Source organism: Eretmochelys imbricata, chromosome 2 (genome assembly GCF_965152235.1).
Source record: "Eretmochelys imbricata isolate rEreImb1 chromosome 2, rEreImb1.hap1, whole genome shotgun sequence".
Classification (NCBI taxonomy): Eukaryota; Metazoa; Chordata; order Testudines; family Cheloniidae; genus Eretmochelys; species Eretmochelys imbricata.
The window spans coordinates 91,399,415-91,413,815 of NC_135573.1; the positions used below are offsets into that span (position 1 = coordinate 91,399,415).

The following is a 14,401-nucleotide window of genomic DNA, read 5'->3' on the forward strand; positions in this document are numbered from 1 at the left end:
TCACAAGAAAACAGGAAATCCAAGATATATTGTTCCAGAGGAGTGTAGGGCTGGGACTCCAAAAGGAATTCCTTCCTAATCTTAATGTTCACACACCACCACCCCCAAGTTCCTCTCTTAACTCATGTCCTCATGATGAGGCAATGATCATTATCCTCATTGCTCCCAGATGGCCTGAACAGTTCCTCAACCTTCTCCAGCTGTCAGAACAACCATACATCAGTCTCACACCTTTCCCAGATCTCTTGATACCAGACATGGGCCAAGATCAGACATCCCAATTCAGTGCCTCTTCATCTTGTGGGGTGATATTTGTATGGGCATTGAATGGGCACAGGCATGTTTTGTTAATGGTTCAGGTCATCCTTAGCAGCAAGAAGGAATCCACCAGAATATGCTATTCAGGTAAGTGGAAGCATTTTTCTGTTTTAGACCCAGAATCACCAGATGTCCCCCGAAGAATCAGACATTTCCAGTATCTTAGACTGCCTGCTCATTCTGAAGACTCTGGTCTTTTCCTTAACTCCCTTTGAGTGCACTTGGTGGCAATTAGCCCCTGCTCCCCTCTGCAATAGACAACCATTCTATTTTTACCCACATCAGAACTGTGTAGTGAAAACCTTTCCTCCAGTAAATAAACTTGGTCCAACATGGGACTTTCATTCGGTCCTCTCAGCATTAACCAAGCCACTGTTTGAACCTTTAGTGACATGCTTCATCTCCCATCTCTCTACAAAGGTCACCTTTTTGGTAGCTAGCACATCAACTAGAAAGGTCGGTGAATTGGGTGCCCTTATGAATGAACCACGATACGTTATTTTCTATGCTGACAAATGTATGTTGAGATTACCCCCGAAATTCACCCCCAAAATCCACTTGGATTTTCACCTAAACCAGGCTATATGTTATCATAGATCCAAAAGATCAGTACTGTGCTTCCAGCTTTGGAATAGTCTCTTAAAGGAATCCTTGTGATGTGCCAGATTCCCCAAGGGGAGCGGGTGGGGTCTCTCTTCCTTCAGGGTAGGCCATGCAGCCTTATTGCTTCTAATGACTGAACTGCTAAGTCTTCAACTCCTGCTTCACACTGTGAGCTCTGCTCAGTGAGCACAACTGAGAGACTCCTGGCAGAGATGTGTACATTCTTCAGGGACTAATGCACCCCAGCCAGTATTTGTAATGACTCCCCAAACAGTGTTTTCAAAACAGAATAGGATTTATTAGTCAAGAAGAACACAGCTTTGAAAATCCTTAGGTCAGCATAGAGAAATGAAAGTTAAAGCATTCTGGTCAGCTCAGAGTAATTCCCCAGCCAAGCTGTAGTGAGCTCCATTTTCAGGCTCTCTCTCACTGACACTCTGACTTCCTTCCTTAGTCAGATCCTAAGTGAGAGAGGTCCCAGCCTCTTCTAGAAGCCAGTACTTATTCCCTCCACCTCACACTTTGTCCTTTGTTCTCGAGCTGGAGTCTTTGCTCATCTTTTCTGCTGAGTGTTTCAATCCATGAGTCATTGGAGCTTGCACTGTCTCTCTGGACACAGTGTTGATCTGGATTGGTTTCTGCCAGGTCCTTAGACTATGTTTACACAAGCACTTTTGTTGGTATAATTTATGTTGCTCAGGGGTGTCAAAAAAAATCCCTCTAAGCGACATAAGTTACACCGACAGAAGCGCCGGTGTAGACAGTGCTACGTCGCCAGGACATGGGCTCTCCCGCTACTGCCATTCGGTGTGGTGGTTTAATTAGGTCAACAGAGAGCTCTCTCCTCGGCATAGAACAGCTAAATGATCAATCTTGTAGTAGCACAGCTGCATCGGTACAGCTGTGCTGCTGTAAGTTCGCTAGTGTAGACATGTCCTTAATAAGTCTGTTCATTCCACCCAAACTGGTGGTTTTCATTTTTTCCCTAGTCTAGGCCATTCTTTGGAATAAATTCAAAAAGAAATAATAATCATAGACTTTAAGGTCAGAAGGGACCATTATGATCGTCTAGTCTGACCTCCTGCACAATGCAGGGCACAGAATCTCACTCCACCCACTCCTGTAACAAACCTCTAACCTATGTCTGAGTATTTAAGTCCTCAAATCGTGGTTTAAAGACTTCGAGGTGCTGAGAATCCTCCAGCAAGTAACCCGTGCCCCATGCTGCAGAGGAAGGCGAAAACCTCCAGGGCCTCTGACAATCTGCCCTGGAGGAGAATTCCTTCCCAACCCCAGATATCGCGATCTGCTAAACCCTGAGCATGTGGGCAAGACTCACCAGCCAGACACCCAGGAAAGAATTCTCTATAGTAACTCAGATCCCATCCCATCACAGGCCATTGGGCATATCTACCGCTAATAGTCGAAGATCAATTAATTGCCAAAATTAGGCTATCCCATTATATCATCTCCTCCATAAACTTATCAAGTTTTCTCTTGAAGCCAGATATGTCTTTTGCCCCCACCACTTCCCTTGAAAGGCTGTTCCAGAACTTCACTCTTCTGATGGTTAAAACCTTTGTCTAATTTCAAGTGTAAACTTCCTTAAATAGAATAGAATATCAGGGTTGGAAGGGACCTCAGGAGGTCATCTAGTCCAACCCTCTGCTCAAAGCAGGACCAATCCCCAACTAAATCATCCCAGCCAGGGCTTTGTCAATCCTGACCTTAAAAATATCTAAGGAAGGAGATTCCACCACCTCCCTAGGTATGGCCGGTTGATATCTGTTTGTTCTTGTGTCCACATTGGTACTGAGCTTAAATAATTCTTCTCCCTCCGTGGTATTTATCCCTCTGATATATTTATAGAGAGCAATCATATCTCGTCTCAGCCTTATTTTGGTTAGGCTAAACAAGCTAAGCTCTTTGAGTCTCCTTTCATAAGACAGGTTTTCCATTCCTCGGATCATCCTAGTAGCCCTTCTCTGTACCTGTTCCAGTTTGAATTCATCTTTCTTAAACATGGGAGACCAGAACTGCACACGCTATTTGAGATGAGGTCTCACCAGTGCCTAGTATAACGGTACTGACACCTCTTTATCTCTACTGGAAATACCTCGCCTGATGCATCCCAAAACCGCATTAGCTTTTTTCATGGTCATATTGCATTGGCGGCTCATAGTCATCCTGTGATCAACCAATACTCCGAGGTCCTTCTCCTCTTCTGTTACTTCCAAGTGATGCATCCCCAGTTTATAACAAAAATTCTTGTTGTTAATCCCTAAATGCATGACCTTGCACTTTTCACTATTAAATTTCATCCTATTGCTATTACTCCAGTTTCGTCGTGTATGATATCCTGGTCCTCTGTATTGGCAATACCTCCCAGCTTTGTGTCATCCGCAAACTTTATTAGCACATTCCCGCTTTTTGTGCCAAGGTCAGTAATAAAAAGATTAATCCCAAAACCGATCCGTGAGGAGCTCCACTGGTAACCTCCTTCCAGCCTGACAGTTCACCTTTCAGTGTGACCAGTTGTAGTCTCCCCTTTAACCAGTTCCTTTTCTACCCTTGTTTTCATATTGATCCCCATCTTTTCCAATTTAGCTAATAATTCCCCATGTGGAACCATATCAAATGCCTTACTGAAATCAAGGTAAATTAGATCCACTGCATTTCCTTTGTCTAAAAAATCTGTTACTTTCTCAAAGAAGGAGATCAGGTTGGTTTGACACGATCTACCTTTTGTAAAACCATGTTGTATTTTGTCCCAATTACCATTGACCTCAATGTCCTTAACTACTTCCTCCTTCAAAATTTTTTCCAAGACCTTGCATCCTACAGCTGTCAAACTAACAGGCCTGTAGTTAGCCGGGTCACTTTTTTTACCTTTCTTAAAAATAGGAACTATGTTAGCAATTCTCCAGTCATACGGTACAACCCCTGAGTTTACAGATTCATGAAATTTTTTTGCTAATGGGCTTGCAATTTCATGTGCCAGTTCCTTTAATATTCTTGGATGAAGATTATCTGGGACCCACGATTGAGTCCCGTTAAGATGTTTAAGTTTGGCTTCTACCTCGGATGTGGTAATATCTACCTCCATATCCTCCTTCCCATTTGTCGTCCTACCATTATCCCTAAACTTCTCATTGCCTCAGTGTTTAATGAGGCTAAAGTATTTGTTTAGATATTGGGCCATGCCTAGATTATCCTTAACCTCCACTCCGTCCTCAATGTTTAGCAGTCTCACTTCTTCTTTTCTTCTTCTTTATATGGCTATAGAACCTTTTACTGTTGCTTTTAATTCCCTTTGCAAGGTCCAACTCTACATGGCTTTTGGCCTTTCTCACTTTATCCCTACATGTTCTGACCTCAATAAGGTAGCTTTCCTCGCTAATCCCTCCCATCTTCCACTCCTTGTAGGCTTTCTGCTTTTTTTTAATCACCTCTCTAAGGTGCTTGGTCATCCATCTTGGATAACAATTCCTAAGAATTTTTTCCCCTTTCTTGATGCAGGCTTCTGATAGTTTCTGCAACTTTGACTTGGAGTAATTCCAGGCCTCCTCCGCCTTTAGATCCACAAGTTCTTCAGTCCAATCCACTTCCCTAACTAATTTCCTTAATTTTTAAAGTTAGCTCTTTTGAAATCAAAAACCCTAGTCACAGATCTATTTTTGTTTATCCTTTCATTTAGTTTGAACTGAATTAGCTCATGATCGCTCCAACCAAGGTTTTCCCCTACAACCATTTCTTCTGTGAGGTCCTCACTGTTCACCAAAACCAAATCTAAAATGGCATCCCCTCTTGTCGGTTCAGCAACTACTTGGTGAAGGAATCCATCAGCTATTGCATCCAAGAAAATCTGAGCCCTATTATTATAATTACTAGCACTCGTCGTCCAGTCTATATCTGGGAAGTTATTCTCCCATGATCACACAATTCCCATTAGTATTTACTTAATTAAAAACATTAAAGAGGGCTGTATCCATATCCAGATCGGATCCCGGAAATCTATAGCACACCCCAAGCACTGTCCCAGGGGAGGCTCTAGTAGTTTTTTCCTCAATGTCATTTTTGCGGAGACACTTTCATTCCATCACTTCTTATTTCTTTACAGTCTACCACATCATTGATATACAATGCTACCCCACCACCTTTGCCTTTATTTCTTTATTGCCTTTATTGAAGCACATACCCTTCAATACCTGTGTCCAGTCATGACTACTATTCCACCATGTTTCTGTTATCCCTATAATATCTGGTTTCACTTTCTGCACCAGTAGCTCTAGTTCCTCCATTTTGTTACTAGGCTCCTCACATTAGTGTACAAACATCTTAATTTTTGCCGTTTGTCCTTGCTCACATTCTACCGCCAGTATCATCTATTAGACTGGTATGTACCCTACCCTTCCTCCTTATGTCCATTCTCCTACCCATGGCTGTATCCTTTCTTACTTCGTTTTCTTCCCTCTCAATGTTAAATCCGGTGTGGAGTTTACCTGGACATCTCCCCCGAATTCCTAGTTTAAAGCTCTCTTTATCAGTTGTGCCATCCGCAATCCTAGAAGTCTATTTCCCTCCTTACTCAGGTGAAGTCCATCCTGAGAGAACAGTCCTCTATCCTCCCAGTCGCCATACATCGCAAAGCCCTCCTTATAGCACCAGTGCCTGAGCCATCTGTTGAGCATCATAATCTTGTCACGCCTTTGTTGCTCTTCTCTAGGAACAGGCAGAATCCCACTGAAGATCACCTGAGCCTCAATTTCCTTAAGCGTCTTCCCCAGCCTGGCATAGTCTCCCTTGATACATTCCAGAATCTAGTCGTATCATTTGTTCCCACATGAAAGACAATCAGTGGATTCTTTCCCACTCCCGTTAGGATCCTCTTTAGCCTCAGGTCCACATCCTGTATCTTAGCACCCAGCAGACAGCACACCCTTCTGTTCTCTGGATCAGCTCTTGTTACAGGCCTGTCTATTCTTCTCAGTAAGGAGTCCTCAGTCACGTAGACCTGCCTTTTCCTGGCGATGGTGTGAATTCTCCAGTCTATCCCCTGTTCCCTCTGGCCACAAGTCCTCTCGATTCCTATTGTCCCTTGCAATCCTCTGCAACCCATCCCATATCCTGGGGCTCATATTTGGTGGTGTTATCTCCATTGACTCTTGCCCTCTTCCAATAGGACTAGCTGCTCTTCTCTTTTTCCTTGCCCTCTCACCTTCAGTGACCACCTGCTGTGCCCCTTCTTCATTTTCCAACTCCACAAACTGTTCCTGAGCTCTGTTTCTCCTTCACTAGCCTGTCTATTCCTCTGCCTGGCTCTTAGTCATATGCTTCCACTGACCACACAGTCTCCCCTGAGGATCTTTGAATCAAAGATGAGTTCTGTGTTAACTAGCCTGTTTTATCAGAGAAGGAATCTTTTTGGGAGTCAAGCAAACTATCTTACAGAAAGATTTAGAAGAGTTGTGGGTTTTTTTAAAGATCATAACAAGGGACAGATGACAATCAAATCCAAAATAATTAGGTGGTTTAAAAATTGCATCCAAAAGCAAGCTAATCAGCTGCATCCAAAATCGTTATACCTTTTTGTAATAGGCATGACAACTCTCTAGGACCAAAGGATAGAAGTATCTTTTTTTAAAATGTTTTAATCGCCTGATTACTTCCTCACACATTCATCTGGCAATGCCAACTATTTTTTTTTGTGAACCTCTCTGCTGACATTTGTTGACCATGCTCCAAGCACAACTTTGAAGTATGCCCAACTCATCTGGTTCCCTGCTTGCGACTTCTGCTATCAGAAATTTTTTCTGGGTGGGAAGTAAGATACATTAAGGGAAAATTACTTGCAAGTTGTATTTGTTTGTCGTTGTCCTCTTCTATCCTCTGTCTCTCTCTCCTGCCTTACCTCAGAGTGTTGCGTGGAGTTATGACCTATGATCTAATACTTTGCTCTGGAAACGTCAAACTAGGGCCAGGGGGAGAAGTAGTAAGTTCAAAAGTTGACTTACTTCTGGTAGGAAGAGCTATTATGCTGTCAACAATTTATGTTGCTGGGCAAGATGTCAGGAGACTACTATGAAATTTGGAATTACCAACAAGTAATTTTCCCTCACCAATTGCTAAAATGCAGCCTTCTCTCAGAATATCATTTGATACTTTTCATACTTTATGTAAACTAAACTACCCACTGTCATATGCCAATTATATATGGCTACTGAATGGTTTCCTATTAATGGAAACTTCAATTGAAATTGAGGCCCTGGTAAACTGAGAATATGTATTAGTTTCAGATGCTAAAATCAGAAAATCAAATTAGTGCTCAAAAGAAAAACAAAATGTTGCCATGGTTAACTAACTTTGCATAAAGAAATTACTTTTGTTTGCAGTAAAAGCTTTTTCTTATTTCATTATTTCATTTCAGACTTGGAAGCTCTGAGACACATACCAACACAACTTTGGATGTTCTTCCCGTTAAAGGACCTCAGGGTCCCCCATTATCTTTAAATATTGATGACCCTGTTCAGAATAAATTGATTTCTCGAGAGACATGGGCTGTTCAGCCTGAACACTTAATTTTGACATCTCCTTCTATTAGTGAGTATTTTTTTAAGTTTGGATAAGTAAAATAACTGGTCTAACTAGTGAATGTTCCTAACCTACTGTAGTATGTAAGTTTGGCTTTGGTGATATCTTTACTATAGTTCTATTGAATTTCCTTACCAAATAGTTTGAGCTGTGGTTTTGGTTTGTCAGTTGAAGTTGCTTTCAAAATACCTTGAGTTGCCAGAATGTGTCCTGAAACAGAGATTCTGAGATTAATTAATTTCTAAAATACACTCCATTGCCAGCAAGAAGAACCACCAAGGTGCGAAGCATGACAGAGGGGCGTTAAATAGCAAACAGTTTCCTTCTTAATCATGGAGCTGTCAGTTTTTGGTCTGCTGAACTAAAACATGTTTTGTATTGTACAATAGGTGGAACAGCAGAAACTGGACATATACAAATTATGAACAATTGTAATAGGTCATTGAAATTTGAACTTTCTTGGCCAGCTCATTGTCTTACAATAACACCTCAACATGGAGTAATTGAGCCAGAGTAAGTCTCTCTTTTCATTGTTCTTTTTCTACTATGAAAGGTAAGTGGATTTTTGCAGATAGTAGTGGATTTTTTGCTCTTCATTGAATCTGGTAAAAGTTTGATCTTTCATGAATATACACACCACATAGGCCCTAATATTAGATATTTTACTGTGATTTTTGGTGTTTGAACAATTATAATTGGAAATTAAAATTGGATATGATTTATCTAAAAGTCTTAGAGATCAGTTATATAATTTCTCACTAAGCACATATCGCTATAGCTATGCCAGTATAACTCCACATGTGAACACACTTCTCGAATAAATGTGACTTTTATTTCAAGTATAATTGTATGGAGTAATTATACTAGAGTAAAGTCACTTATTCCAGAACAGTGTCCACACAATAAGTTACACCAACATAGATATATTGGTATATTATATTGCTATAGTTCTGCTGGTCAGTTTTCCAGTGTAAAAAGCCTCTCATGAAGGATCTTATCACTGGGTAGGATTGGGAAAGAAGGGTGCCTACTCATTAATGAGGCCATTCTGGACCCAGCTAGAACCACTTGGCAAATCCCAGCATTGATATTACCTACCTACAAGCGGATGGATAAAAAATATTATGTCCCAGCATGGGAGAGTGTGATCATCTTCTGCCACCTTCCACCCAACTCCATCATGATGGATGCTGTTAATTCCTGCGGCTGACAACACCAGATGAGGTCCACCCCTTACAACAGGGACTAAAAGTGTTTGGACCTTTTCAGGAGGAAGGCGTACTCCTCGGCCATCCTTCAGTTTCAAATCGCCAACTACCAAGCCCTGATGACTAAATATGGCTACATAAACCATTAGAAACTGAGCAATTTTATTGAGAAGTCACCTGAATCACATTGCGACCAATTCAAGGCCATTGTTCAGGAGGGACAGTTAGTAGCAAAACAACGCTACAGTCTGCCCTTGACACAGCAGCCAGGTCCATCTCCGGCGGTGGTGATGCGACATGCATCATGGTTCCATCTCTTGGGCTTCATGAAGGAGGTACAGTCAACCGTCAAAGACATAACCTTTGAAAGCACTAATCTCTTTGTGGAAAAGACTGATGCCTCTCTTCACACACTGAAAGATTCTCAAGCCACTCTCCGTTCTCTTGGCATCCATACGCTGGGACAAAAGAGGAAGTTTAGTCCACAGCCCCAGCACAAACCATGCACCTCCCATTATCTGGCTCAATGCTAATATGACCCACAGGGGAAGAAGAAAAAATTTTTGAGGCGTAAACAATCTGGCCTGCAACCTTCCTCATCCCAGCCATCCACATCCAAGCACTAATTTTGATGTGTTGGTTGAGACATTGATAGACCACTCCCCCCCCGTTTGCTACAACCGACCACTGCCATCCACCCATTTGGCCTCCAGCCAGTAGAATTCTATGGCAGAATTCCACAGCACCTGGGAAAGCATAACATTGGACCAATGGGTCCTAGCGATCACTCGCAATGGGTACTGTATCCATTTTGCCTCCCTGTCACCTCCATAACACCTTTCCCATCCCTCTTCAAGGACCCTTATCATAAAAGTTTACTATGGCAAGAGGTAGGTAGTCTCCTCCAGTTAAGGAGCTATAGAACCAGTACCTCAACATCTATAGTGCAAAGGGTTCTATTCGCTATTTCCTAATACCCAAGAGGAAGGGAGGTTGGAGACCCATACTAGACCTCAGAGCTCTCAAGTTTGTCAAAGCTCAAAAATTCAAAATGGTCACTAGCAATGATCGTTCCAGCATTGGAATAGGGAGACTGGTTTTCAACCTTCAAGACACATACTTTCATGTTTCAGTCCAACCAACTCTCAGACGATTTCTCAGATTCTCTCTGGGACAAGACAACTACCAGTACTCCCCTTAGGGCTATCATTGGCCCCTAGAGTATTTTCAAGGTTCTTTCAGTAGTGGGGGCACACTTATGCTCCCAAGGGATCATGATTTACCCTTACCTGGATGATTACCTCCTTAGAGCCTGGTCTCTCCAGGAGGCTTACCGAGTCATCAAAGCTGCAAGATGCTTGTTTACAGACCTGGACTTACAGATCAATGACCAAAAATGAACCCTCATTCCAGTGCAACACTTGGAATTCATAGGAGCCGACCTCGACTCGTTACAGGCCAGAGCTCTCCTACCTCATCACAGATTTCTCTCCGGGGCCGCACTTGGAGACCATTCGAAGTAGCCTGCAAATATCAACGAGACAGTGCCTCCAACTCTTGGGGCATATGGCAGCAACCACAACAATAATACCACATGCCAGGCTTCACATTTGATGCCTCCAGATGTGGTTCAGCTCAGTTTGCAGACCAAAGAGGGACAGACTAGACAAACCCCTGTTACAACCCACCAGAATCAAGAACTCCTTAGACTGGTGGAAAGACCCAGCCACCATTTGCAAGGGGATCCCCTTCTCCCAAACCCCCCTGTCGTTGTTTCTCTGATAGGGTGGAGTGCACATCTAAACAACCTCAAGACACAAGACAAGTGGTCACCCACAGGCATCTCTTCACACCAATCTCCTCAAACTAAGGGCATCAGGAATGCCTCGCCCACTTCCTCACACTGACCAAAGGATCGCACACAAAAGTCCTAACAGACAATGTAGCCTGTATGTACTACATAAATCAACAAGGGGGAGTCAGGTCGCCCCTCCCTCGGTGAGGAGGTGATGAGACTATGGAACTGGTGTATCTCCCATGACATTACACTGTCAGCAGCCTAGCCCTCGAGCACACAAAATTCAATAGCAGACAGTCTCAGTTGCAAATTCCCACACGACCATGAGTGGGAGCTAGAACCAAGAGTACTACACTATCTATTCAGGTGATAGGGGATGCTGAACACAGACCTGTTTGCCACTTACCTGAACAAGAAATGTCCACACTACTGTTCCAGAGCAGAGATAGGACAACACTGCCTGGGCGATGCTCTCATCTCCACTGGGACAGAAACCTTCTCTGTCTTTCCTCCATTTCCCCTACTGTTGAAGTCCTGCTGAAAATAAGGAGATGGAGCATGTCATATACCCTTACCTGTCACAGCTCGCGATATGCCTGCCAATCTCTCCCAGCCACTCCGTACCTCTTCTTGCAGAACAAATGATGTCCTCTTCATCCCAACCTGAGGATTCTCTGCCTCAAAGCATTGTTTCTTCTTAATTTCCAACATCTAGAAAGCTGCTGTTTGAAGGAGGCATGAGGGGTTACTACACAGTAGAAAGTCCTCAACACAACACTTATCTGCAGAAATGGTCCAGGTTTTGGATTTGGTGTACTTCCCAACAAATCTCCCCGACCTCTGCAACTGTTCCACATATCTTAAATTATGCAGTGACCCTAAAAAGACTGGGGCTTTCTCTGAGTCCACCTAGCATCTATAGCAGCCTTCCACCAACCAGTAGAGGGATACTCAGTACTGTCGCACCCAACTTCTAAAAGATTCCTCGAGAATATAGTAAACCTTTTCCCACAACCTCGAGTGCCTTCTCCCACTTGAGACCTAAACGTGGTACAGTAACTCCTCACTTAAAGTCGTCCCGGTTAACGTTGTTACGTTGCTGATTTGTTAGGGAACATGCTCATTTAAAGTTGCACAGTGCTCCCTTATAACGTTGTTTGGCAGCCGCCTGCTTTGTCCACTGCTTGCAGGAAGAGCAGCCCATTGGAGCTAGATGGTGGGGGCTTGGAATCAGGGTGGACCGGCAGCCCGTCTATCAGCTCCCTGCTCCCCTAAGTTCCATGTGCAGCAGCCACCCAGCAGGCTATTAATTGTTGGCAGTTCAGCTGTCCCTCCCCTCACTGCTATGTGCTGCTCCTGCCCTCTGCCTTGGAGCTTCTCCCAGGAGCATTCTGCTTGCTGTGCATGGGGAGGGAGAGAGGGGCAGGAGGACACCCTGACATTAGCCCTCAACTTATGCCATTTCCATAGAGCAGGGGGGATATGACAGGGCTCAGGACGGAGAGAGCGTGCTGGCAGCAGGGGCTGTCTCAACTGGCTGATCTACTTAAAAAGGCACTGCACTTAGAGTGGAGTCAGCGTACTTAAAGGGGCAATGAACGTCTCTCTCTCACACACACAGGGTGTGTGTCTCTGTCTGCCATTCTGTCTCTCCTCCCTCCATTTGTGCTTCCTCATAGAGTGTGAGGCTACATTAACAATGTGTTAACCCTTGAGGGCTCAGCTGTTCTAGTTCATCATTTAACAGTAAGGAATTCCCTGGGAAATATTCCACTCTCTGCCTTCACCACCTCAACCAAGCTTCACAACCATCATTGCTGTGTACAGTATTAAATTGTTTAAAATGTATAGTTTGTGTGTGTGTGTGTGTGTGTGTGTGTGTGTGTGTGTGTGTGTATATATATATATATATATATATATATGCGTATATATATATAAAAAAACCTTGTCCCAAAATATAATTCTTTTGTCTGGTGAGAAAAATTTCCCGGGAACCTAAACCCCACTGTTTACATTAATTCTTAGTCACATTTTTCAGGAACATAACTACAACATTAAGCAAGGAGTTACTGTATTGAAAAGACTGACTTGGCCTCCCTTCAAACCCATGGCCACATGTTCATTTACATACATCTCAGTGAAAATGGCCTTCCTGATAGCAATCACCTTGGCAAGGAGAATAGAAGAAATACAGCTCCGATGGCACATTCCCTCCTACACCCCACTATTCTTTTGGGACAAGGTTACACTCAGACCACATCCAAAATTCATCCCTAAGGTAACCTCCCCATTCCACATGAACCCATTGATCACCTTCCAATCTTCTACCCAAAGCCGTACTGTGACAATAGGGAGGCTATATTACACACACTAGATGTCAGGAGAGCCCTAGCCTTTTACCTGGATAGAAGAAGGCTTTCCTGAAGTCACCTAAGCTTTTCCTTTTTGTTGTAGCAAGATCTAAGGGTTCAGCAACATCACCCCAGAAGCTCTCCAAATGGGTCTCAAACGGCATTAGACAATGTTATCAGGTTCACAACATGACCTCTCCAGATAGTATTTGCACGCACTCCACAAGGTCTATCTCCTGATATGTTGCCACCTTAGAAATCTGTTGAGCAGTGACATGGGCATCAGTCCACACCTTTGCAGAACAGTGTGCGATCACCTCCAATACCATCTTTGGCTCCACAGTACTGTCATCTGTAACTGACCTGACTCCCAAGTCCCAGCCCTCCGGTGAGCATACTGTTCAGGAGTCGCCTACTGTGGAGAGCCCATAGGGATACTACTCGAAGGAGTTACTCACCTTGCGCAATAGCCATAGTTCTTCGAGATTGTGTCCTCCTGTAGGTGCTCCACAACCCACATTCCTCCCCTCTACTTCAGAGTTCTTGTCAACGACTCTGAGATAGAGAAGGAATTGAGGGGGGTTAGCCTGCATGCGCTGACTAGCCTTGTGGCAGGGCAGAAGGAGAGGCAGCACATGTGTGGGCCTAGCAGACGCTGCTGCAGAAGTTCTTCAATCAGCAGCGCAGGGACGCAAGCACTCCTACAGTGGCGCAACCACAGGGGACACCTCTCTAAGAACCATTGTTACTGCATAAGGTGAATAACTTCTTCATCTTAGAGAGAGATTAAAAGATACAGATAGTAGAAAATAATATACTGGTGTTAGTGGGAGGCAACCAGAGGGTAGACAGTGTGTACATGGAAGAAATTAGGGAAAAGATGAATTTGGGACTTTCAGCAATAGGCTGGAGAGGATGTGTTTGAGGTGGGCTTGATGTGACAAGAATGGGAAAAGAATCGCCAGCACCAAAAGCATGGGAGGAAGAGGACTGCAACAAAGGATGTGGAAGACTGAGGATATGATGGAAAGGCTCTGTCAAGACAAGTTTGAAAAGAAAAGGACTGGAACCCATGCCATCAACTGGGAGTGACAAAGAATCATGGGCACCTTCAACTTCCTGTAAACAAGGTGAAGTACCTTTGAATTGAAGTTTCTCACATAAAAAGATCAAATTGTGGCAGACTTTAGTTTTAACTTTCAGACTCACATGACTGATTTGTTTCTATATTAAATTCTTCAAACATGAAAGACTGCTAGAGCATCCCAAAATTAATTTCTGTGGGTTGGGTTTGGGGTTGTCCCAAAATGAACCATTCTGCCAGTTTTTTTCTTAGTTCCATTTTTATCCCAACAAAGGCTTGCTCTACAAACTAGATGTCAAAGATCATAGACCCAAACTGGTGACAGACTTTAGACTGTCCACTCAGCTATTAGCTTAATACCAACAAAATCTGTCTTCAAGACAGATTGTATTTCTCTTTGTTTGTATTCTGGCAGGGGAGTAGCTCAAGGTCATACATCTCATGCAGG

The 14,401-nt window shown here is 43.4% G+C and overlaps 1 protein-coding gene across 1 annotated transcript in view; it reads left to right on the forward strand.

The window, feature by feature from the left end:
* CEP192 (centrosomal protein 192) overlaps nucleotides 1-14,401 on the forward strand; it is a 219,402-nt gene that overhangs the window by 171,355 nt on the left and 33,646 nt on the right. Inside the window, exons 46-47 of the mRNA XM_077808693.1 lie at nucleotides 7,349-7,521; nucleotides 7,902-8,025. Of these exons, the coding sequence (XP_077664819.1) occupies nucleotides 7,349-7,521; nucleotides 7,902-8,025 (297 nt within the window). The remainder of the gene's footprint in view (nucleotides 1-7,348; nucleotides 7,522-7,901; nucleotides 8,026-14,401) is intronic.